At 46.5% G+C, this 20776-nt stretch overlaps 1 protein-coding gene across 1 annotated transcript in view; it reads right to left on the reverse strand.

Moving 5' to 3' along the window:
* Positions 1-7802, reverse strand: part of CTSD (cathepsin D) — an 81590-nt gene extending 73788 nt beyond the window's left edge. The window contains exon 1 of the mRNA XM_085644925.1: positions 7570-7802. Within this exon, the coding sequence (XP_085501051.1) occupies positions 7570-7631 (62 nt within the window). The 5' untranslated portion in view covers positions 7632-7802. The remainder of the gene's footprint in view (positions 1-7569) is intronic.
* Between the last annotated feature and the right edge of the window lie 12974 nt (positions 7803-20776).

Here is a 20776-nt window from a genome sequence, read left to right on the forward strand (position 1 = left end):
GTGATGTCCGTTGGCCATAATCATTCCTTTTACGGACGCCTTTTGTCCGTAATTTTGGACATTCATTACAGCATTCCCTGCGAGAAGCCCCAAGAGATTAAAAGTTCTCAGGGGCCAGCTCGCACTTGTCTGTTTAACTCCAGAGGCTGCAGCAGCCCCTCCCTGAGCTCTCACAGACTGTGGGCAGGCCCATTGTCATTCCGACTGAGACCGATTATCCCCTTTGGAACGACAATGCGCCCGCCACCTGCCTTTAGCATATCATGTGCGAGTGAGAGCGTAGTTCGTGATTACAGAGGAGCTTTCCCCAAACAGAGTACTGTGGGGAATTTGCCAATGTTGTACACAGGGTGAGCAGGGCAGGAGCAGTGACGGGACAGAAGAGACGACAGGAAAGGAGAGGTGATGGGGCAGGAGAGGTGACGGGGCAGGAGAGGCGATCGGGCATGAGCAAGAGTGCTGACCAGATAGGAGCAGTGAAGGGGCAGGAAAAGGGACGGGGCAGGAAAAGCAACAGGAAAGGAGAAGGTGATTAGGCATGAGCGGTAACAGGGCAGGAGCAGTGAACAGGGCAGGAGCAGTGATTAGGCATGAGCAGGAGCAGTAAACAGGGCAGGAGAAGTGGACGGGGGGGGGCAGGAGAAGTGATTAGGCATGAGCAGGAGTGGTGAACGGGTAGGAGCAGTGACGGGGCAGGAGCAGTGACGGGGCAGGGGAAATGACAGGGAAGGAGCGGTGACGGGGTAGGAGAAGTGACAGGGCAGGAGAAGGGACTTGTGCTTATGTTCCTAGCCAATTTATTTATATACTATTGCATGACATTCACTGATGTGTCTGCAAAGCATATCTGTTGCCCCGAATTTTTGTCCTGAATTTTGACCTCCTGTCCTGAATTTTGACCCCTTGTCCTGAATTTTTACACTCACCATCCTGAATTTGCGCCCATGCCAGGTGGCCACCTTAACAATGTCTTCCTGTGGCTATCTTGACTCCACCAACCGACTCTCTGGAACCTAACAAACTCATAGCTGCCAACTTGAACAATTTCACATTTGATGAGGGGGCGGGGCCTCGTGCCAGAAGTGGTTAGAAGGAGGCACTTTTGAACCCCCCCCCCCCTCCCCCAAAAAAGCGCGCCGAGGCTGGTCCCTATGTCCTTGGGTGTTATCACACACCTTAATGGCCCCGGCAGTTCAAAGCCTCGGAAAACGAGCTGGAAAACCACTATTTACAGTGGTTTTCAGCACGTTTACCCTGCCACCCTGTGATAGCAGCTCCTCGCGGGGAGACCGTGTGAATGGGGCGATAATGCATGTCACACGGTGGCACCGTGTGAGTGGGCAGCTATGGAATCTCTACATGAGAGACGCAGTCACCACTGTACATTCCACAAACACCTAGAGCATAAAGCTCAAGTCGATTCAAACATATTGCCTGTGGTTGTTCGAGTGGTACACAAACGTTCTGGGATGCTGAAAACAATGACTGGTGTTTGATTAAACTCTACTTTGGGGTTGATCACTACACTACCTTCAACATGGAACTGAGACATTTTTGTTGTCTTCTGGTTGGTTCGGTTCTAACACGGGCAACTCTATACGACGGGATAAAAATATTACTCGTGTTAGCAGATGTAGGTTTGCAACCTGTAAAAGCACTTACTTATACGGAAGATACATCAACTCCAAGCACAGGAGTACTGGATGTGAAATTCAGCATTCCAGCCCTAAAGATGCAAAACAGGAAGGCAGTTCTGTACCCTCCCACGAGCCTGCACTGAACAGTTATTGTTGGACAGAAGCACAGGCGCCACATTTCGGGGGGGGCTAAGAAAAAATTTCGGGGGGGGGGGGGGGGGGGGCTGAATCTTTTAAGCCATAGGCAGAGTGGAGCTGCAGGGGCTCTTAGAAGGGGTGAAACACCAGCGAGGCCTCATTAACATGCAAATGGTCTTTTAAAGACCTGTGAAGTGCTCGGGTGCGGCTGTGTGTGCGCCGGGAAGCTGTCTCACCCCGGGCTGCCACACACGGGGGGGGGGGGGGGGGGGCATCAGCCCTGTGAGTCCAATGGGTGTTGCGCGCCTGGACAGAAGACTGCGGTCGAGCAGGCCTGGGTGTAATGCGGTATGCGTAACGTGTCCTGGCAAGCCTGGGTTCAAGCGCCTGACACACATGGTGTCGGTCTCTGCTGGTAGATGCGTGCTTACCGCCTGGGAGGGAGGAGGGGGGATGTCAAACTATGTGTTGCAGAGAGGGACCTCACTCCCGCATAGCATGTGCAAGCCAGAGGGCTGGGGCATGCCATAAAAGGGTGCAATGTTCCCTTACACAGATCGCCAACGTGAACATTTTCAGGCTTAAACCTTCATCAAAAAATGCATTCAGGGACGAATGAAGAGTCTCTGAACAGAGGCGTCCAGGCGTAGCAGGGTCAGAACGATACCCATTTTTCAAAATTAGCTCCACCTACGTAAACTGTTTCCATTTTAGTGTGGACAAATTCTTCTTACGTGGATATTCAGAAAAATTGCCATGGTTCTGCCCCTCCTGGACCTATGTTAGCCACCCCTAGTAAGCACCGCGAGGGAATATTTCTGTGATTGTGAGAATCACTCATTCAAAGAGTGAACCATGGACTGAAAACACAAGTGCCACCCCCAGCCACTCCAATGGCTGCACCGAAAACACGAGGCGCAGCTCCTGCCGCAGCCGGTGAAACAACACGGGCAGCTTTGCAAATACTTCAGAGGATTTGTGACCTAGAACTGTAAGAGCTAAACCGACAAAAACAACCACTACAGCGCCAGAGGAGAGAGCAGACAGACACCAGCCCTGGGCGACGAAGTGGTCAGACCAAAGGGTTAGCAGGAATCCGGGGAACCAACCCGAGGCAGCGTCAACATCCGCCTGCCAGAGTACAGCAAGGGCCTGCAGACAGCACCGCTCACAACCAGTCAAGTCTCTGTAGGGTTGGTCTCTGCCATGGGGGAAAAGACATGTTTGCTCATAGAGTTGCAGGGTTTCCAGTAGGTCCCTAGCTAACCTTGGCATCTGCTGGCCGACTGCTGTCTGTGGGGTGTGAAGGCCAAGGCGCGCGTCTAACGTTACCCGACTGCAGGCCTCAACCGGAGAAAATGCAATCGCAGCCAGGGGACGACTGAGCGATGCGCACCCCAGCACTCGGACTGAGCAAACTCAACTTGGGATCGAACACAATGAGGAAATAGTAGGGTAAAAAGGAGAAAAACGTGATATCTGCGACCACCAACGGTGAAATAAATAATCTTAGCTCAGGAGCAGTACCACCCTTCACTGCTTTTGCAGTAACTTCAAAGACTCGTTATAGTGCTTTCAGTCTCATCATTTCAGAACTGAAGTATTTTCAATGTAATATACAACGAAGCCATAGTTGTTGCTAATGTTATCTTATGTAACTAACAACCATTGGCAAAGCCAATAGTCCTGGCTTGTTGTATATGTAATGTTACTACTTGTTGTATCTGGATGCAATGATAGAAACAGCAAAATAACAGGCCGGCGGCACACTAGGCCAAGCACAGATTTTTAACTTGGGTGTTTTTAAGTCACGCCCTTCATTACATCGGCCACACCCCTTTGAGACCCACGTCTCTTCATCCCACTTAAAGCACTGACTAAAGGGGTCTGTTTCTCACTCCCGAGTCGACCGTGGGGATCCGCCCTCATCACAGGATCCCTTTATCTACTCACCGCCACTTTTCTCTGTTTTTGAGCGCGTCCAAGGGATCCACTCTCACCCCCAAGCAGGCCCTGTTCTAGCGGGTGGGCCAGGCCCACCCAAACAGGAGCCTGGCCCACCCAAACAGGAGCCTTGGTCCTCGCAGCGAGGGCTTGAAGGCAAGCGCGCAAAGCACACGTCGTGTGTGTCAGCCCGGCCGAGGTAGCTTCCGGGCGCGCACACACAGACAGTTTTAGGGATTATCGCAGCCGCACCAGAGTACTTCATAGGTCTTTAAAAGACTATTTACATGTTAACGAGGCTTTGTTTATTTTTTCACCCCTTCATCTCCACATGGCAAAGGCCACAATGTTCTGCTGCGTGGATATGTCTTTTTCTGTGCAGCGGAGTAGAAAATAAGTTTGTTTATTCCTATTCACCTTTCCTGAGCCCTGCAGCTGCTCATCACATCAGGCTGTGACACAAAGTTTGACTAATGGAGTAGGTAAGAGAAAGTGTTACTATTTGTTTTTCTTTTTAAAATATGCACAGGCCCAGCAGGACACATACCTGTGAGTGCTTCATTTAAACAGTTTTTATCATTATCATGGCCGATGCAGGACAAATTATCCTGCTGGAGAGCAATACTTTGTCTGTTAGTAGTTTTTAAATGCAGATGAACTGTATTTTATGTGGAAGCTCAGTGGGTTACTGCCTTTGTCACAGAGATCCTTGTGCTACTTGCAGTTCAGAAGTTACAATCCTAACATAGGACAGTGAGCAATGAACTGTCATCAAAGAGCTGCATACAAACATGAATGGTATAGTTAGAACTTCGCTTTCTTTTTTGTGATATAGTTAGAACTTCCCCAGTCTTTCATTATTCTAATGTTGCTAAAATGAGTATGTTTGGGCAGATATACATTTTTATCAGTAAAGCTGAACCCCATGGATTACTCTTTAAATGCTAAGGTTGTGTTTCCCCAGACCAAACCCTCTTCAAATATACTGCCCACCAGTATGGATGATATGTGATACATACACCTTGTAATCCTCATTGGCTTATGTGACATTCCCTGTAGACTCATTTACATACTTGTATGATTCATTGTCTCTGTATAATGTGTGTGTGGTGTAAAGTACTGACACACTACACGGATATGAGTAGCGCTGTTCAACAAATGAAATGCATATGAGAGAGGGGCTACGTAAAGATGAGGGGCGCTAGTGGAGGGTGGTAGTGAGGGAATCTGAGTAGGAAGTCGTGAGGGGGGGGCTATGGAGCGATGAGGGGCACTGTTGGAGGATGGCAGTGAGGGAATCCGAGAAAGAGGTCATGGGGTGGAGGGGGGCGGTATGGAGAGATGAGGGGCACTGCTGGAGGGTGGCAGTGAGGGAGTCTCAGGAGGAGGTCATGAGGGGAATGGGCTACAGAGAGATGAGGGGCACTAGTGGAGGGTGGCAGTCAGGGAATCCGAGGAGGAGGTCAATAGGGGGGCCATGGAGGGATGAGGGGCACTGTTGGAAGGTGGTAGTAAAGGTTATTTATGGAGAAAGAGGTTATTGGTGCAGCGCTAAAAAACGCTTTCGCATCATGGCCTTTCTGTTTTTATTTAATTAGCAGTCGGGTCATAAGGGCCTCTGTGGAACATACTTTAAAGTGCGTGATAATTATATTTACCGCTATATTCAATGTTTTAAGTTTGAAGGTGATTTTACTAATGTTTTTACCGGGAAAAATGAAAGTGGAGCCCGATGGTGCCTGATATGGGGCTGGGGCCCAAGGTCAGCTGTGAGATAAAGTGCACTGGAGAGGAGTAGTGGATAACCAAGCCTGCAAGGGAGTGTGTTGCAGAGTCTGGGGTCAGGCGGAGGTAGTAATGAAGAGGGATTCTCCCTGAAGACTCGCAGAGAGGGAGCCCGAGAAGTGTCACTTGCCGGATACTCCCACCTCAGCAACCTCCTCATTCCATCAAAGGAACATTACATGGAAAAAACACTTTTTGAGAGTGATAATATTTAGAAAGAGATTTGGAAAAGAGTGCATTTTACTGGGCCTTGTAAGACTAAGGAGAGATAAAGGAGGGCCCTGAAGCAGGCTTGCCTAGACATATATGCGACAAATAGAGCCCGCAGTGGCCCACCCAAGTGCACCCTTGGCCCACCCAAATACAAATTCCTGGAGCCGGGCATGCCCCCAAGTTCTGTTTCTTTCCACCTTTGTGCCGGAAGGCATGTCTCTCTTCACACTACCGCAGGTGCCTACTTCTTTGGGGTGAAGGGGTTCGAGTCGCAGCAATATTTCAACGGGGGGGGGGGGCGGGGGAAGGGTACAGAGACGGCAACATGCAGGCCCAACATACTGAAGGTAATTTTTGGCCTATGGGGTCGTTCACTACCAAATCCTGGTGCCGATATATTGCAGATTATCCAAACAATTCAAAATAATCTACCAATTGAAAAATGGCTGCCCTTACATACTGGAGGTAATGTTTGACATAGGGGGCACAAATGAAGTATGAATGCATGTTTGACAAAACACTAGCAGTCTATGTAATTCTGGGCACAAGGGGTGCACTACATGTGGAAAGGCACCAATGAAGGAAATGTTGGTCTTAAGATACTGGATGCAATTTCTTATATATGGGGCAAGCACATGGTAAATCTGAAAAACAAAAGGTCATCTCCTGGAGATGGTTTGGTTTCCTTGGCACACTAAAATGACCAATGACTTTTGGGCATATGTGTATGAAAATCGCACTCTAAAATGCACTACACGCACCTTTTTTTCCAAAATGTTCTCAGGGGAGAACACAGCCCTATTCCGTGCATGAGTACCACGTCCATCCCAGGTATTTTTTTGAATTCAGGGACTTTCAGTACTGGTTTTCATTGGTTATTGCAAAAACGAGAGGGATCCCACACACCAAGGGGGCAGGGTACCGGTAGACAGTAACATTAAAAAAAATTCCCCTTGTGCTGTCCTGAAGAAGGTGGTTCTCAATATTTCCACCGAAACGCTTCATACATACACATACACACACATATACACACAGGGAAGCTTTACATGAGGAACTGTATTTATCATGGATCCCTGTTGATATTAAAAGTAGATCGGTAGAAGTGAAATCAATGAACTGTCGTGTCTTAATTATTCTCCCTTATTTTTTGTTTGTTATGGATATTTGAATATTGTTTCACTATTTGTGATGTGCATGTCTTTAATCAATTATACGGCATTATATTTCTGAACTTGTAAACAAAAGAAGGTATACGTATTTGTGCATCGTAAGTGTTAAAACTATGTGCATTTTTCACAATCTCCTGTGGTACCGATTTATGGTAAAGAACGTAGCTCGTATGGTGATAAATTCGAGTGTTTGTGAATGAAAGTTTGTTTTGCACATTTATCCTAAGAGATTTTACTGTTTAACGTGTTAAATACAGCTGCAACACCCAGCACGCGACGAAAAACAGATCTGGATAGGATAAGGCAGTCCTACATAGAACCTGAAAACTTGAGAGCTCTGCCATCTGTCACTTGACTTCATGTCATACGTGTGACTTTCCGTCAGTCATTGCCATGCTGGTCCTTGTAATCCAACATTTTGTGGGAAAGTGAAACTAAAATACTCAGAATATTTAGTGCAGTTAGCTGTAAACAAGGCTGATTGAAGGTGACCCTCGTGACATAAGGCAAAACTATGAAAAAAGTAAAAAGATGGACATTTTACACTAACAACCTAATTGTTAGCACGAGTACAAGCGCTTAACTCTTCGCCAGACTGGGCGGCGCTCCAAATCCCACACCTTTGTGGATTAAAAGGGCCGAATGCCGGTGCAGCAACACCCCCACCTTTGAGCTCCCCTCACCTGACCAGGGCGGTACACCCGAGCAGCAGCGGTACCAGCAGGATCAGGCGAGACACCCCCATGGCTGCGTACAGTCCTCGCGCAGCGGTAAATGCAACAGAGCTCGCTGACTCCTCTCACTGGATTTTATTATCCGTCTCTGCTCGCCTCCTTCCTCCTGTTATTGAACTGAGCAGTTACTGGGGACTAGGCATGTGACGCCGCATCAGCTGACCGCGGCCACAAAGGGTCATGTGATCTCGCGTCAGGTTTGGGAGGGGCGTGTCTTTAAACATGAACTTCAAAATTCAACAGGGAATCAATGTAAGGTTGCGTGCGTAATGGAACAATACGGATTAGGAGCATTTTAGGGTTTGTTTGCCTCCGCGCGTGCGTATGTGGTCTCCACTTGGAAGCCCAGTGAAATAGTTTCACGGGGAGTGTGATAATGATGATGCCAATGACAGACCTTATAAGAGGGTGATCTAATAGAGAATCGAGAGGATTTAATTTCCATATAAACATTAATTGAACTGAAGGGTTTTTAACGGAGGTAAAAAAGTTAAAGCCATTTATGGTTTTAGCTCGGCTTGTAACATGTATAAACGCACTTGCAGTGGCAGATGCGTGTTGGATGTAACCCACGCGTTATTAATCTCCGTGTCATAAACCAATCAACAAAGCTTTATTTCGATATGAAATATCATAAAAGCACATTTACACATTAAAACACAATTCATAAAAATACATTGAAGAAAAATTCATGTAAAAACCCTTTTGTTACAATAAATATTTTAGAAGTATTTTAAACTTTAACAGCTTTGTGAATATTAAGAGACATTTAATACAATTCATCATATAGCCTTCTGCCTAATCAACCATGCCCAACTAAGAAATTTAGCCACCCCGCACACTATGGTGGTACTAACATCGGCCTTAAGAATTCTAAGTGCAACAGAGTCGTCCCTAGTTCCAAGCTGCAGGCACACAGGTTTTAGCCATTTCAATCTAGGTTTCAAATAGGCTGGGCATAAAAAGAGAAAATGAGGGATATTTTCAATAACACCTAAACAAATTGGACAGTCCACGGGGGTTCCACTTACTTGTACGATCACAAAGAGGAAGGGTGCCCAACCTAAACTGGATAAAGAGGGATCTATCCCTGGGCTTCGTAATAAAGTCTAGATAGGGCTCCAGGCGGGGCGTCGGCTTATGCTGCCGAAGTTCCTCAGTCAACCTGCCTTGATTTGGGTCCCTCTGCTCCTGGTGATCGACCCATGCCCAAAAGGCTCTCTTAATTTCTGCCTTAGGTAACAGTGCCCCAGACTCCCAAGCAGTTAAAAGGCCTATTGCCAAAAGAAGCTTCTTTATGTTAACTAGCCATCCAATTTTATGAGCTCCTTGGAGATTCATGACCTCTCTTAGGCCATCAGCGTATCTAGAAAGCTCTGGGGTACGCCATAGTCGCGCCCAATATAAAAGAGGACGCAAAGTGACTAGGTCTGTAATAGATCGCCGGCCCAAATCACTCAAAAGTGGCTTGGTTGGGGTGCCCCTCGGGAGCGATACAAGCTCCCTGATGAACTTGTTTTCTGAGGTAACTAGCACATCCACATAACCAAAGCCCCATAGTTCTGCGCCGTAAAGGGCACAGCCTACAGCTTTTGCAGCATATATTTCCAGAGCTGGTGCAATGGGCTTGGTAATAGAAGCACAAAGTTCCCTCCCTAGTGCTCCTACTACCCGCCTATGATTTAGCGCCATTTTGTCAATGTGAGGCTGCCATTTAAATTTGTCAGAGATTCTAATCCCCAAGTAGTCAAACTCTTTGACGCGCTCCAATGGCATCCCATCGAGAGTCAGGGTAGATCGGGATGATCTACTCGGGTTAAAATAAAGAGGTTTAGTTTTAGAAGTATTAATGGCAAGGCCCCTCAGCATGCAAAACAAAGAGAAGCGATCCAATAGCTTCTGCAGTCCTGCCGGTGTTTTAGATACTAATAACGTATCGTCCGCAAAAAGTAATGCAGGGACTTTATCACCCGCCAGAACAGGGGCGTCAGCATTGACTTCAAGCAAAAAAGAAACTACACCGTTCACGAAAAGTGTGGGAGCCAATACGCAACCTTGGCGAACCCCTCTATTCACGGGAATTTTATCAGTTTTTTGCTCCTGTGACCCCCATCTAATGCGGGCATAATTGCCATCATGCATACGAACCAAAAGATTCAAAATAGGCGGAGGAATCCCCATCTCCTGCAGGACCAGCCATAGGCGGTCACGAGGGACCAGGTCAAAGGCGGTCTTCAGGTCAATAAATGCCAGGTAGAGACCGCCCTTGCCAATGGTGACCACCTTCAAATATAAAAGCGCTAGCCTGAATGCCTGATCAATCGTGCTTGTACAGGTCCTGAAGCCCGCCTGAAACTGTGAAATAATATTATTTTCATCCGCCCATGAGAGGACCCTCTCCAGGAGGACCCTGCCAACCAACTGCTGTCCAGTGTCTATAAGGCTAATTGGACGATAGTTAGCAGGGTCCCCCCTTGGACCCTTCTTGTAAATAGGAATTACTTCGGCCCCCTTCCAGGAATTCGGGACCGGCGAGCCTTCCAGCAAAGTGTTGATAAAAATCACAAAATAAGAGGCCCATCCCTCAATGTTGGCTTTAAATAAGTCACCCGGAATGCCATCTTGTCCCGGGGCCTTAGCGGATACAATCTTCTTAATAGCGGCCTCCACCTCTATCTTCTCAATCCTATTAAATGAAATCTGATCAGGATCAATGGCTGCAGTCCCAGCTCGGGGCCATAGATCACTCAATTGCTCGTCCCCTACATACAATTTCCTGAAGTGCTCAAACCACTCCCTATCCGTTATATGATTGGGAATTTGGTCCAGATCACGGCTATTGGATCTTCTCACTAAAGTCCAAAAAAGCTCGCCGTTCTTAGAGCGGCTCGCAGTTTTTAGACTATCCCAATACGACTCTTCCCATTCCTTCTTTGAAACTACAATGGCCTGCCTATACTGCAGTCTTGACAGCCGGACCTCACCCGGGTTATTACTATTTACTGTTGGTATAGTGACCATATCATCAACAAACTTCCATGCCCTCCTGTCAACCAGCATATAATCAACTCTGCTTTGACAGGGGACCCTGTTATATGTAGTTGCTCCCATTACATCAGAAGTCGTGCGCCCATTTACAGCTCTTAGCCCAAATTCTAGCGTTAGAGCATTTATTTGGATGACAACCGGTAACCATCTCTTCACTGGCTTAAGCGACATCTAGCATCCTCATCATATATTTCCAGGATGTCATCCATTGCTAGGGGGTCAAATGAGCAATTAAGGTCACCAGCGACCAAAAGAAAAGAATCAGAGGGACAAGAAAGGAGCATATCAGAGAGAGCTGAAATGATAGGGGATTTTGCACCCCCTTGGGTACCTCTAGCATATACGTTGAAGAGTTCCCATATATGATTACTCTTTGTACCCTTAAGAGAGAGTCTCATTACATCTAATGTAGAACAAGAATGATGAGTGATCTTAAGATTAAGTTCTACCCTGACCCATACCATGAGCCCACCAGATGGACGACCTCGACCTACCGAGGTAGCTGGTACAAAAAAACAGGAAAAGCCAGGCTTGTACAGCGGTTCAAGGCTCCAGGTTTCCTGGAATAAACACAGGTCATACCCGTCAATAAACTCATTCCAATCTGGAAGAGAAAGCTTATTACGCAAACCCGCCACATTCCACGAAACAAGCTTAAGGTGACTGGGGAGACCATCGCAGGAGATTAAAGCACTTGGAGAATAATCCACATGTAGATCGGTAGTGTTATTAACCCTCTGTGGTGATATAACAGGGGGAGCGGGGGACTAGTCAATACTCCGGCTCTACCCTGGAGTCAATCAACAGCCTCCAAACTGCTAAATCGATTTTGAATAGAGGTAGGATCTAAAGATGGTAAAGGTCTAAGCCAACCCCCTTGCGACAACCCCCTCCCATTACGCTGTACTAATGTCCACCCATCCGTTAAAGATGTAAAATGACCAGGGGGATAAAAGTAGGTCAATGGGAGAGAGCGAATGGTTGCTCCTGGGCTAGGGTGACTCCAATTACAGATATACTCAACTATTTTAGGGTCATTGAAGTTGATCAAAATACAATCTCCCCTTATATTCTTAGCCAGGTGACCTACCCAAGGCACCCTCCTAACCATGAGTATCTTGCACACTATTTGCAGTGGCAATGGTCTGTTTTTGTTTAACCAATGGACAACCCTGTTCCTCAAGGTTGTAGGAGATTCAACTTCGTGCTTGCCCAATTCGGGGACCCCTGCTAAAATTACCACAAATGGACAGACTTCCAGAGGTAGATTTGGGATATTTTTCCCCCTAGAGACCTGAGAAATAGAGACCCCACCATCCTCATTAAACTGGGATATATTATGCTGGGAAGATTTGGTAGCAACAGTCGCAGCTGTACCCTTATTTGCTTCGACTAAGACTTGATGATCTACGGTCAATGCTGGGAGATCTTTTGAAACAGCCAGGACATTTTCTCCTCTAGCGTTATCCAGTGGTTGGGAAACCCTGGGATGAGCATCCTTCTTTAGGGAGTCAATGTTTCTCACGAAACCTTGCTCAATCCTTAGCAAATGCTGTTCAATCTTACTTATTCTGTCCTCCACAGGGCGAAGGAGAAGCCTAATTATATCACATATATTAGTCAACTCAGGAACCATTCCCTCAGCCCTGTCAGCTTGGCTTGTCCCCCCGCTTGCAGCCTGATATACCATTCTGGTGGATGATGGATAATCTAATGGTGCAACTATATTTGCTATAGCATCCATAACGGGCTGCTCCAATATAGCAGGGATTGGTCTAGGGTTTCTAAACTGACTCACACCTTTCTGTTTCTTCCCGCCATTCTTATTCTTCCCACTATTAGTGTTAGATAGCCCTTGCTTATGCTTAGGAATAGCCCCAGGGTGCCTCTCTCGCAATTGCCTGGTGCTATTCTCCGGTATTATGCTGGGAGCAGGCGGCAACATACAGGGAGATGTCAATAACGAATCAGAAACCGTAGACTGTTCCCCCAAGGAAACATGAATTGTTCCACTGGGTAAACAATCTGTAGTCGGAGAATCTGATGTTGGGAATACAGCAATACCACCGTTTAGAGCTTGATGAACAGGCGACCGTACATTAGCAATATGTCCCATTGAAGACCTCCTGGCCAACGCAAGGTCCTGTGAAACTCGACGTTCCAATATCGTGATCTCTTGATCTATGACACAATTTACCTTAGTGATGAACTGGTCCATAGTTCCTGTGAGATTAGCATTGGCCACTCTACCTCTGGCATCTTTAGGTGGCATGGTGGAACCAGCAAGTCAATTTACTAAACTTGAAAGCAATATACTCACAAATCGAGCCCCCAAGCAAGACGAAAGAGAGGTGGCCCGTCCCGTCCTTGCACGGTCTTGAACGGGCTTAAACGGGCCCGCCCTTGGCCCGGGCTTTGCTCGGCGCGCGCCCGCGCGGGGGAAATTAAGGTGGCATAAACCCCGTGAGGAATGCGCGGGACTGAACCTTCAATCAGCAGGCAGGGGCGGAGGCAGGAGGGAAGAGGACACAGCTGGTGTAAGAAACGGGCTGCTGGTCCTCGCAGTCCCGTGCACCAAAGTACAATCCAAGTTCAACTGCTGCGAGAGGCTCCCGCGAAGCGGGGGCTGCGAGCAGTTTTCAATCAGCAGGCAGGGGCGGAGGCAGGAGGGAAGAGGACACAGCTGGTGTAAGAAACGGGCTGCTGGTCCTCGCAGTCCCGTGCGCCAAAGTACAATCCAAGTTCAACTGCTGCGAGCGGCACCCGCGAAGCACGGGCCGCGAGCAGTTTTCAATCAACAGGCAGGGGCGGAGGAAGGAGGGAAGAGGACACAGCTGGTGTAAGAAACGGGCTGCTGGTCCTCGCAGTCCCGTGCGCCAAAGTACAATCCAAGTTCAACTGCTGCGAGCGGCTCCCGCGAAGCGGGGGCCGCGAGCAGTTTTCAATCAGCAGGCAGGGGCGGAGGCAGGAGGGAAGAGGACACAGCTGGTGTAAGAAACGGGCTGCTGGTCCTCGCAGTCCCGTGCGCCAAAGTACAATCCAAGTTCAACTGCTGCGACCGGCTCCCTTTTTATCAATTAAATTATGTGGAGAAGCCCAGCATACTTCATCATGGAAATGAAAAAGCGATTTGCCCATCCTGGCAGAATGTGGTATTTCAATCCGCAGGAAAGCTTTCAGCCTCATTCAGTGGAGCGATTTTATAGACCCCGCCCCAGCCCTACCGGCTGCTTTGATACATTCCTGAGATCCACAAAGGTAAGACTGAGCCTGAAGCACTGGGTAAGTCTGCTTTCACACTCTTCTGTGAGCCTGTGAGTGCCGGGGGCCAGGAGGGAATCAACGCTCGGAGTTAACTATTATGCCCCAGAGGCGTAAGAACAGCAAGGCTTCCGGGTCTTCCCAAACAGCAGCTCCCTCATTGCTCCCAGAAACAGGGACAGCCAATGAAGGGGAGAACGGAAAAGAGTGTTGTTGGGGGCGGGAGGGAAGGGGCACAGGCGCTTCGTAGAATCTCTAAATATTTAAATCAATCTCAAACTATCCGATGACGTTGCTGAGTTTTAAAAACTACTGTCATACGTGTCATAAACGTAAACTCCCAGCCTCAACTGAGGTATTGCTGAAGCAGGTTGTGCAACTCGGAATGAGGGGCCTTAGTGTGCAATCTCAGTACTGCATAGCAGGGCTTTAAATGGGATGAAAAAACTGGGGGTCTCTCAAAGGGACGGGGCGTGGCCAATGTAATTAAGGGTGTGGCTTAAAAACACTTAAGCCTAAAATCTTTGCTTAGCTAGTGTGCCACCAGTCTTGTGTTTGGCTGTTTCTGTCATTGCATCTAGATATATGATACAAGTAACATCATACCTACAAGAAGTCAGGACTATTGGCTTTGTCAATGGTTGTTAGTTGCATAATAAAAAATAGCGCCAACTATGGCTTGTATATAATATTGAAAAAGCTTCCACTTAAAGCCCTGGTGACACCACAACAATGTTGCTGCTCCTGAGTTTCAAAAAGAGAAGGGAAATCTAGAGAGAAAATGACTCTCTAAAGGATTTCCCTTCCCCTACAACGCTCACCTGGCATGACGTCATGCCATAACTTCTCCACTAGTGAGAAGTGAGCGGTGCGAGCACGCGCACATGATGTGCCTGCTGTCACTGCAGTCCGCAAAAAAACAGACCGCCGGTGCCAGGGCACAAAACAGAGCCAGATAGAGACCCGTTTCGAGGCCTCCTTTACAAAACTGCCAGTGCTCAGCACCAGTGAGACCCGGCCCACTTAAAGCCCTGCTGCATAGACAGAGGTAGTGGCGTTGTAAACTCCCTCCCCACCCCTGCCACAAATTAGCTGCTAGATTAATAGACTAAATCCAATGGGGACTCCAGAGGGGTGGCATCATTAGGATGTCAAGCCCTGGGGTACTTCGCCTGACGATTGGTGCAGACTGCTGTCCAGACCTTTAGCGGCTCAGGATTGGCCAATTTAGGATAGGGGAGGGATAGCTTGAAGAGATGTCAGGGGACAGTTGGTTACAGTGGTAGAACACTGTGTTCCTGGCATGTACCGTAGTGGTGGCTGTCTTTGTTTTTATCAAGTTAAACACTGTTTTACTGAAGGGGCGTTTATAGTGCACAAGGTGCATTACGACTGATCAAGCATCCATATTGAAGTGGCCACCCCACCCGATTGCCCTGCCTGGGGGCAGGTGGGCATCGAAACGCTCTCTCATATACTCAATAATGGCTCCCTCAAGGGCTTTGCAGCCCTCGGACAAGTTCCACCTGTCTCAAAGTCAGTATTATTGGTACCTGTAACTCTGCCACTGTCTTTACAGTCATCTGGGAGCACCCCCGTGGGACCTAGGGTCCTCCCATATTGCCTATATACAGGTATGGGGTCACTACTGCAGAGTGAAGTCGGGTCTATACAATCTTTTGATATGTCACAGATATTCCCTACCCAAGTCGTGCCGCCTAGATATGTCCTGGGATGTGACGCTGCAAATGGAATTTGATGAGGAGGACCAGGCTGATGTCCTGGATAGCCTGGACTGCGAAAACAATTTTGCATCATGAAAACAGTGCAGGATTGGTATTGGCACCCTCCAAATTGGAGTGCGCTGGCCTCTTCCACAATAAATCACAGCCCACTACTTCTTTGTGTATAGCAAAAAAGGCTACTTTATTAAGACAGATGCATTTTGTAACTTTATGTAAACAGCATTAACAACTCAAGATTACCAATACTTTTAAAATAAATCAATCCCCAAAGTAGCTCAACATAGCTTCAAGAACAAAAAAACCCCAAGGTCATCAAGCATCCTCAAATGAACTGTACTCAATGTTATAGAAAGCCCATCATTTTCTCTTCCCCGCCCATGTTTCTTGTCTTCCCCCCGAGGGATGGATAAGCCCGCTCCAGACTGTCCACCCCTCCCAAAAACCCGCCTAAAAGATCTATAGGCAAAAAACCTATAACTGTCTTATAGTGGTTGGATTGTAAAGGTAATCCAGGAATACCTAAGAGCCTGTGACTAAAAACTTTGTGCAAAATTCATGACTGAATAAAAGAGGGTGGGTGGGTGGAACAGCTAGAAACAACTCCTACACCTCTAACGACCGCCGCCGTGAGTTTATTCCTGCCTAAAGCACCACTATGAATAACCTCCCCCTAGATCCAACCCTCACCGCTAATTGCACCTATCAGCACCTGTGGCCTGTACCAATGCGCGAAAACACCCAGGGGGAAACCGGCTCGTTCCAAGCACCCACTGGGTCCCCATCGCACAATAAATCACAGCCCACTTCTTCTTTGTGTTTAGCAAACAAGGCCACTTTATTAAGACAGGTACATTTTGTACCTTTATGTAAACAGCATTAACAACTCAAGATTACCAATACTTTTAAAATAAATCAATCCCCAAATTAGCTGTACATAGCTTCAAGAACAAAAATCCCCACGGTCATCAAGCATCCTCAAATGAACTGTACTCAATGTTATAGAAAGCCACATCATTTTCTCTTCCCCTCCCCTGTGTCCTGTCCTTCCCCCCGATGGATGGATAAGCCTGCTCCAGACTGTCCACCTCACCCCAAAAACCCACCACCCAGGAAAACCGAAGAGTTTTCCTGACCCCACCTCATAGTGATGACATTTTTAAACTTTATAACACTTTGCTGGAGCACCATAAATGTTTGCAATCAAATCTCTCAATTCCAATAAATAATATGCTTGCCCCATTTGATATAAATGAACACCATCATCACGAAATAGATGCCTTTCTGTTCCCCTAATATTGGCATGAGACAGTACTGTAATCCCCGTAGCGCCACAAAAAACTCTCATTGCTCTGTTGAGTTTGTGTCTTGCTTTTTTAATTGCTGCATGGCTTCTCACTCCTCTCCAATGTTGAAGAGTTATAAATTCAGTCGAAATTAAACATGTACCATCCCAGTTATTCTTTATAACAGCCAAATCCAATTTCATTTGTTTTATTAAAGACAGACCCGATGAACTTACTAAATCTTTTTCACCTAAATGAATAACTAGCAAATCAGGGCAAAACCTATTGGAGTACATTTCCGTCAATGTATTTAATAAACCCCCCCCCAACACATTCCCCCTTTTCCCGTCCATACCACCTCATGCCTGATACTTGGGAGTCCAAGAGATCTGCCATAAATTTGCTGTTCATCGCATATAGCTGCCCATTTTATGAAGGAATGTCCCACTATCCAAGTGTTCTTTTTTTCCCAGATAACGGCCCTTACACACTAACTAAACTGAAAAACAAATATTAGCCACAAGAAATTAATATAAATATGATTAATTTCTAACATATCTTTCACAGCATTTTGATTTCCATCTCCCAATTCTACGGATATCTGACCATGACCAACCCAGTCTTGCAGCCTCCGTGGCCGCCCCAATGCGGAATGAATGAGTGCCAAAAAGCATAGGATATTTTCCCAACCTGCTGAGAACCTTTCTCAAAACAGCTAATAACTCTGCAATAGTGATCCTTTTCTCGTTTGCATGACAAAAAATGTCCCCTGGCTTGAAAAACCTTGACCCTTGAAAAGCTTTCCATTCTTCCACGGGGCAACAATCCTCAACTCCACTTTTGTTCGAAGACACCCATTTGCCCCTGCCTAATTGATCCGTCTTGGATGCTCTCAGCCAGATCCTTATTCTTTGTTGATCCAGGAATATTTCATAGCTGTAAATGCCTGCCTGACTCCTTAAACCCAATAACTCAGATGCCCTAAATGCACCAAAAAAAAACCACAGCATGCATAACCTGAAATTGAAACATTCAGAATCACCATAACAACACAAAGGCAACTGTCATAAAACAAATGTTAATAATTCGAACGTCACTTGCTCCATTAGCCATTTTTTGCCACTCTGTTCCCTACTGAGACCCTTTAAGGCCTTCTTCACCCTCCACAGGACCCCTATCCCACCACAACTGACCATAAAATGAAATTCCTGCTATTTTTCCTGCAATAGTGGTGTGTGAAAAAAACCTTCATTTATCAAATGCAGCACAAAACCTAATAACAACTGTTCCTTATTTGACACATTCCCAATCTGGGCATCAATGTTACCATAACTTATGAATTCTGTCCAGGCTTATTGGTAACTTCTTCTTGTGGATGATGCTATTCATTTTCTATGAGTTCGACTATCCTCAGTCCCCCCAGGCCCAAATGCTCTGTGGGATCTGAGTCTTGCTGATATCCGCCCCTGGTGCCAAATTTCGAAATTTCTGCCACTGAAATCAAAACAGAGCGTCGGCTATACTGTTATTCGTTCCAGGAATGTGCGTAGCTTTAAATATGATGTTAAGTTGCAAGCATTTTAGCATAAAAGCACGTAAGAGATAAAAAACTCTCAGATCCTTCGCTTTCTGTTTGTTAATTAACTCGACAACAGCCATATTGTTCACGTTGAAAAGGACCGATCTATTTCTGAATTCATTCCCCCAGACAAACAATGCCACAATCAAAGGGAAGAACTCCAAGAAGGCTATGCTGCGCCCTTGTTTCAACCACTGTCCAGGCCAACTTTCTAAGCACCAACAGCCCGACCAAAACCTTTATCACCTGACGTGTCAGAAAATATCTGTATCTGCCAGATCATGTCTTCATCAACAAAATACAAAGAGACTTCATTAAAATCTTCAAGAAACTTCAGCCAAATGTGAAGGTCAGACCAGATAGCCATAGATATCCTTACTCTGTGGTGAGGGAGTTAGGCACCAGACATGGACATGCCTAAACGCCTACAAAAAGTTCTGCCTGACCTGACCACTCTACATGCAAAATTCATGTAACCCAATAATCTCTGCACCTTTCTGAGTTCCAATTTTCTTTCATTGATTAATGACAACAAGAATGACTGTATCTTCTGAGCTTTTTCAGCAGCCTGGCTACCATGTCCGCTGTATCTATCTCAATGCCCAAGAAAGTCAATCTTGTGCTTGGACCCTCAGTTTTTTCTGGGGCCAATGGTACACTAAGTCCTTGAGCCAAAACCTGAACAATTTTTAAAGCCTTTTTGCATTGCTCAGTATGCCTTTCACCAATAAACATGAAATCATCTAGGTAATGGCAAACCATATTGTGAAGTACATGCCGGGGGCCCCCCCATGCTACAGTCCCAGCCCATAGCTCTCAGGCCTGGGAGCTGCCAGTGCCGGAGGTAGCCCCTGGAGCTTGGGGGCTGCGGGGGCTTTTGTTATGCTACTGTTACTCCCCCCGCTTCCCCGGCCGCTTCCTTTTCTTCCTCTATTTAGTGGCTCTGTTTTGTGGCTCTTTGCAGTTGAAGTACTGGGATGCTGGTCAGATTGTTTCCCAAATCCTAAGTCTGGTGTTTTCAATACATTTTCCCATTTCATCGCATTGTATTGTTCGGACGAGCCTGTGTTCTGTTCTTTATATGTTTAAAATCCAAAAATAAAGACTACACAAGGGGATGCTGTGAGGGAAGCAGTAATAAATGTTGTGTAATGCAGGGAGGAAGGACTTAAGAAAACCTAGAATGTTGTCTCAGGCCTGGGTAGGCCTTACACGCCCAAAAAGGGAAGCAGCAAGTGGAGTGGCCGCAGCAGTCTTGGCGTTCTCACCACTGAAACCAAAGATGAAAGGAAAGGTAAGTTATTTGCCAAAACGTGTGACGGTAGTTTTGGGGTCAATGCGAAGCATACAGGAAGATAAAGGTGACTTTTTCTTGGCAGTGACGGTACTGTTGTTGAGACAAGTAGGGGTCGAGCTTGCTCGCTGTCATCAATAGGGAAGCGGCCAACCAGCTCCGGTGAAGGCTTGTGTAGGCAAGGCTGCATTCAGTCAGCTCTGCCCATGGTGAGTGGAGCAGGTCACCAGCGGTCAACAGAGTGCTAGTGCACCACAATGAGCATGAGCACTGAAGTGAGTCACCAGGTGGCGCTGGAAAGCCAGCAGCAGGTTGGGTCTACTACAGGTCGAGGAGCACCATTTGCGGCATGAGATAAAACGCCTTTCTCCGCAATAACACAGAGGATTGTAGTGGAAGGAAAAAGAGTAGCAATTAAGAATGTAACCACAGACCAGAGTGAGCAACTGCATAAACAAGCATTTACAATGCAATGGTCTCGGCATTGTTAAAGTTAGAGCTATTGGCATTGCTCATGACATTATTTTTGTTTATGTTTTTAAAACATTTAAAGAAACAGTATTGTTATTTACAATGTCAATAGCTTAATCACTCTCAAATGCGCTCTTATTCCGGGAAAAAACAGAAGCTATGTATTGTCTATGATCCTAAAACAAGATTTCTCCTTCTCAAACATGAAATTATTGACCCACAGCTACAGTGTAACTCCTTTCAGCGATAGATATTATCACACTAATTTATCCTCTGGTAACTCCTAAACACTATACCCCTTCATCCTCCTCTTTAAACCACCCCCATCCCTCCACGGATTACATTTTGTTTGATCTGCATGATAATGTATAAACAAATGACGCATATGTAAATCGCTTCAATACCAGTTGGTGAAGAGGCACTATAAATAAATATTGTAAATAAATAAAATACACTTTATGAATGTTTATAAACA

Source organism: Triturus cristatus, chromosome 3_1 (assembly GCF_964204655.1).
Source record: "Triturus cristatus chromosome 3_1, aTriCri1.1, whole genome shotgun sequence".
NCBI lineage: Eukaryota > Metazoa > Chordata > Amphibia > Caudata > Salamandridae > Triturus > Triturus cristatus.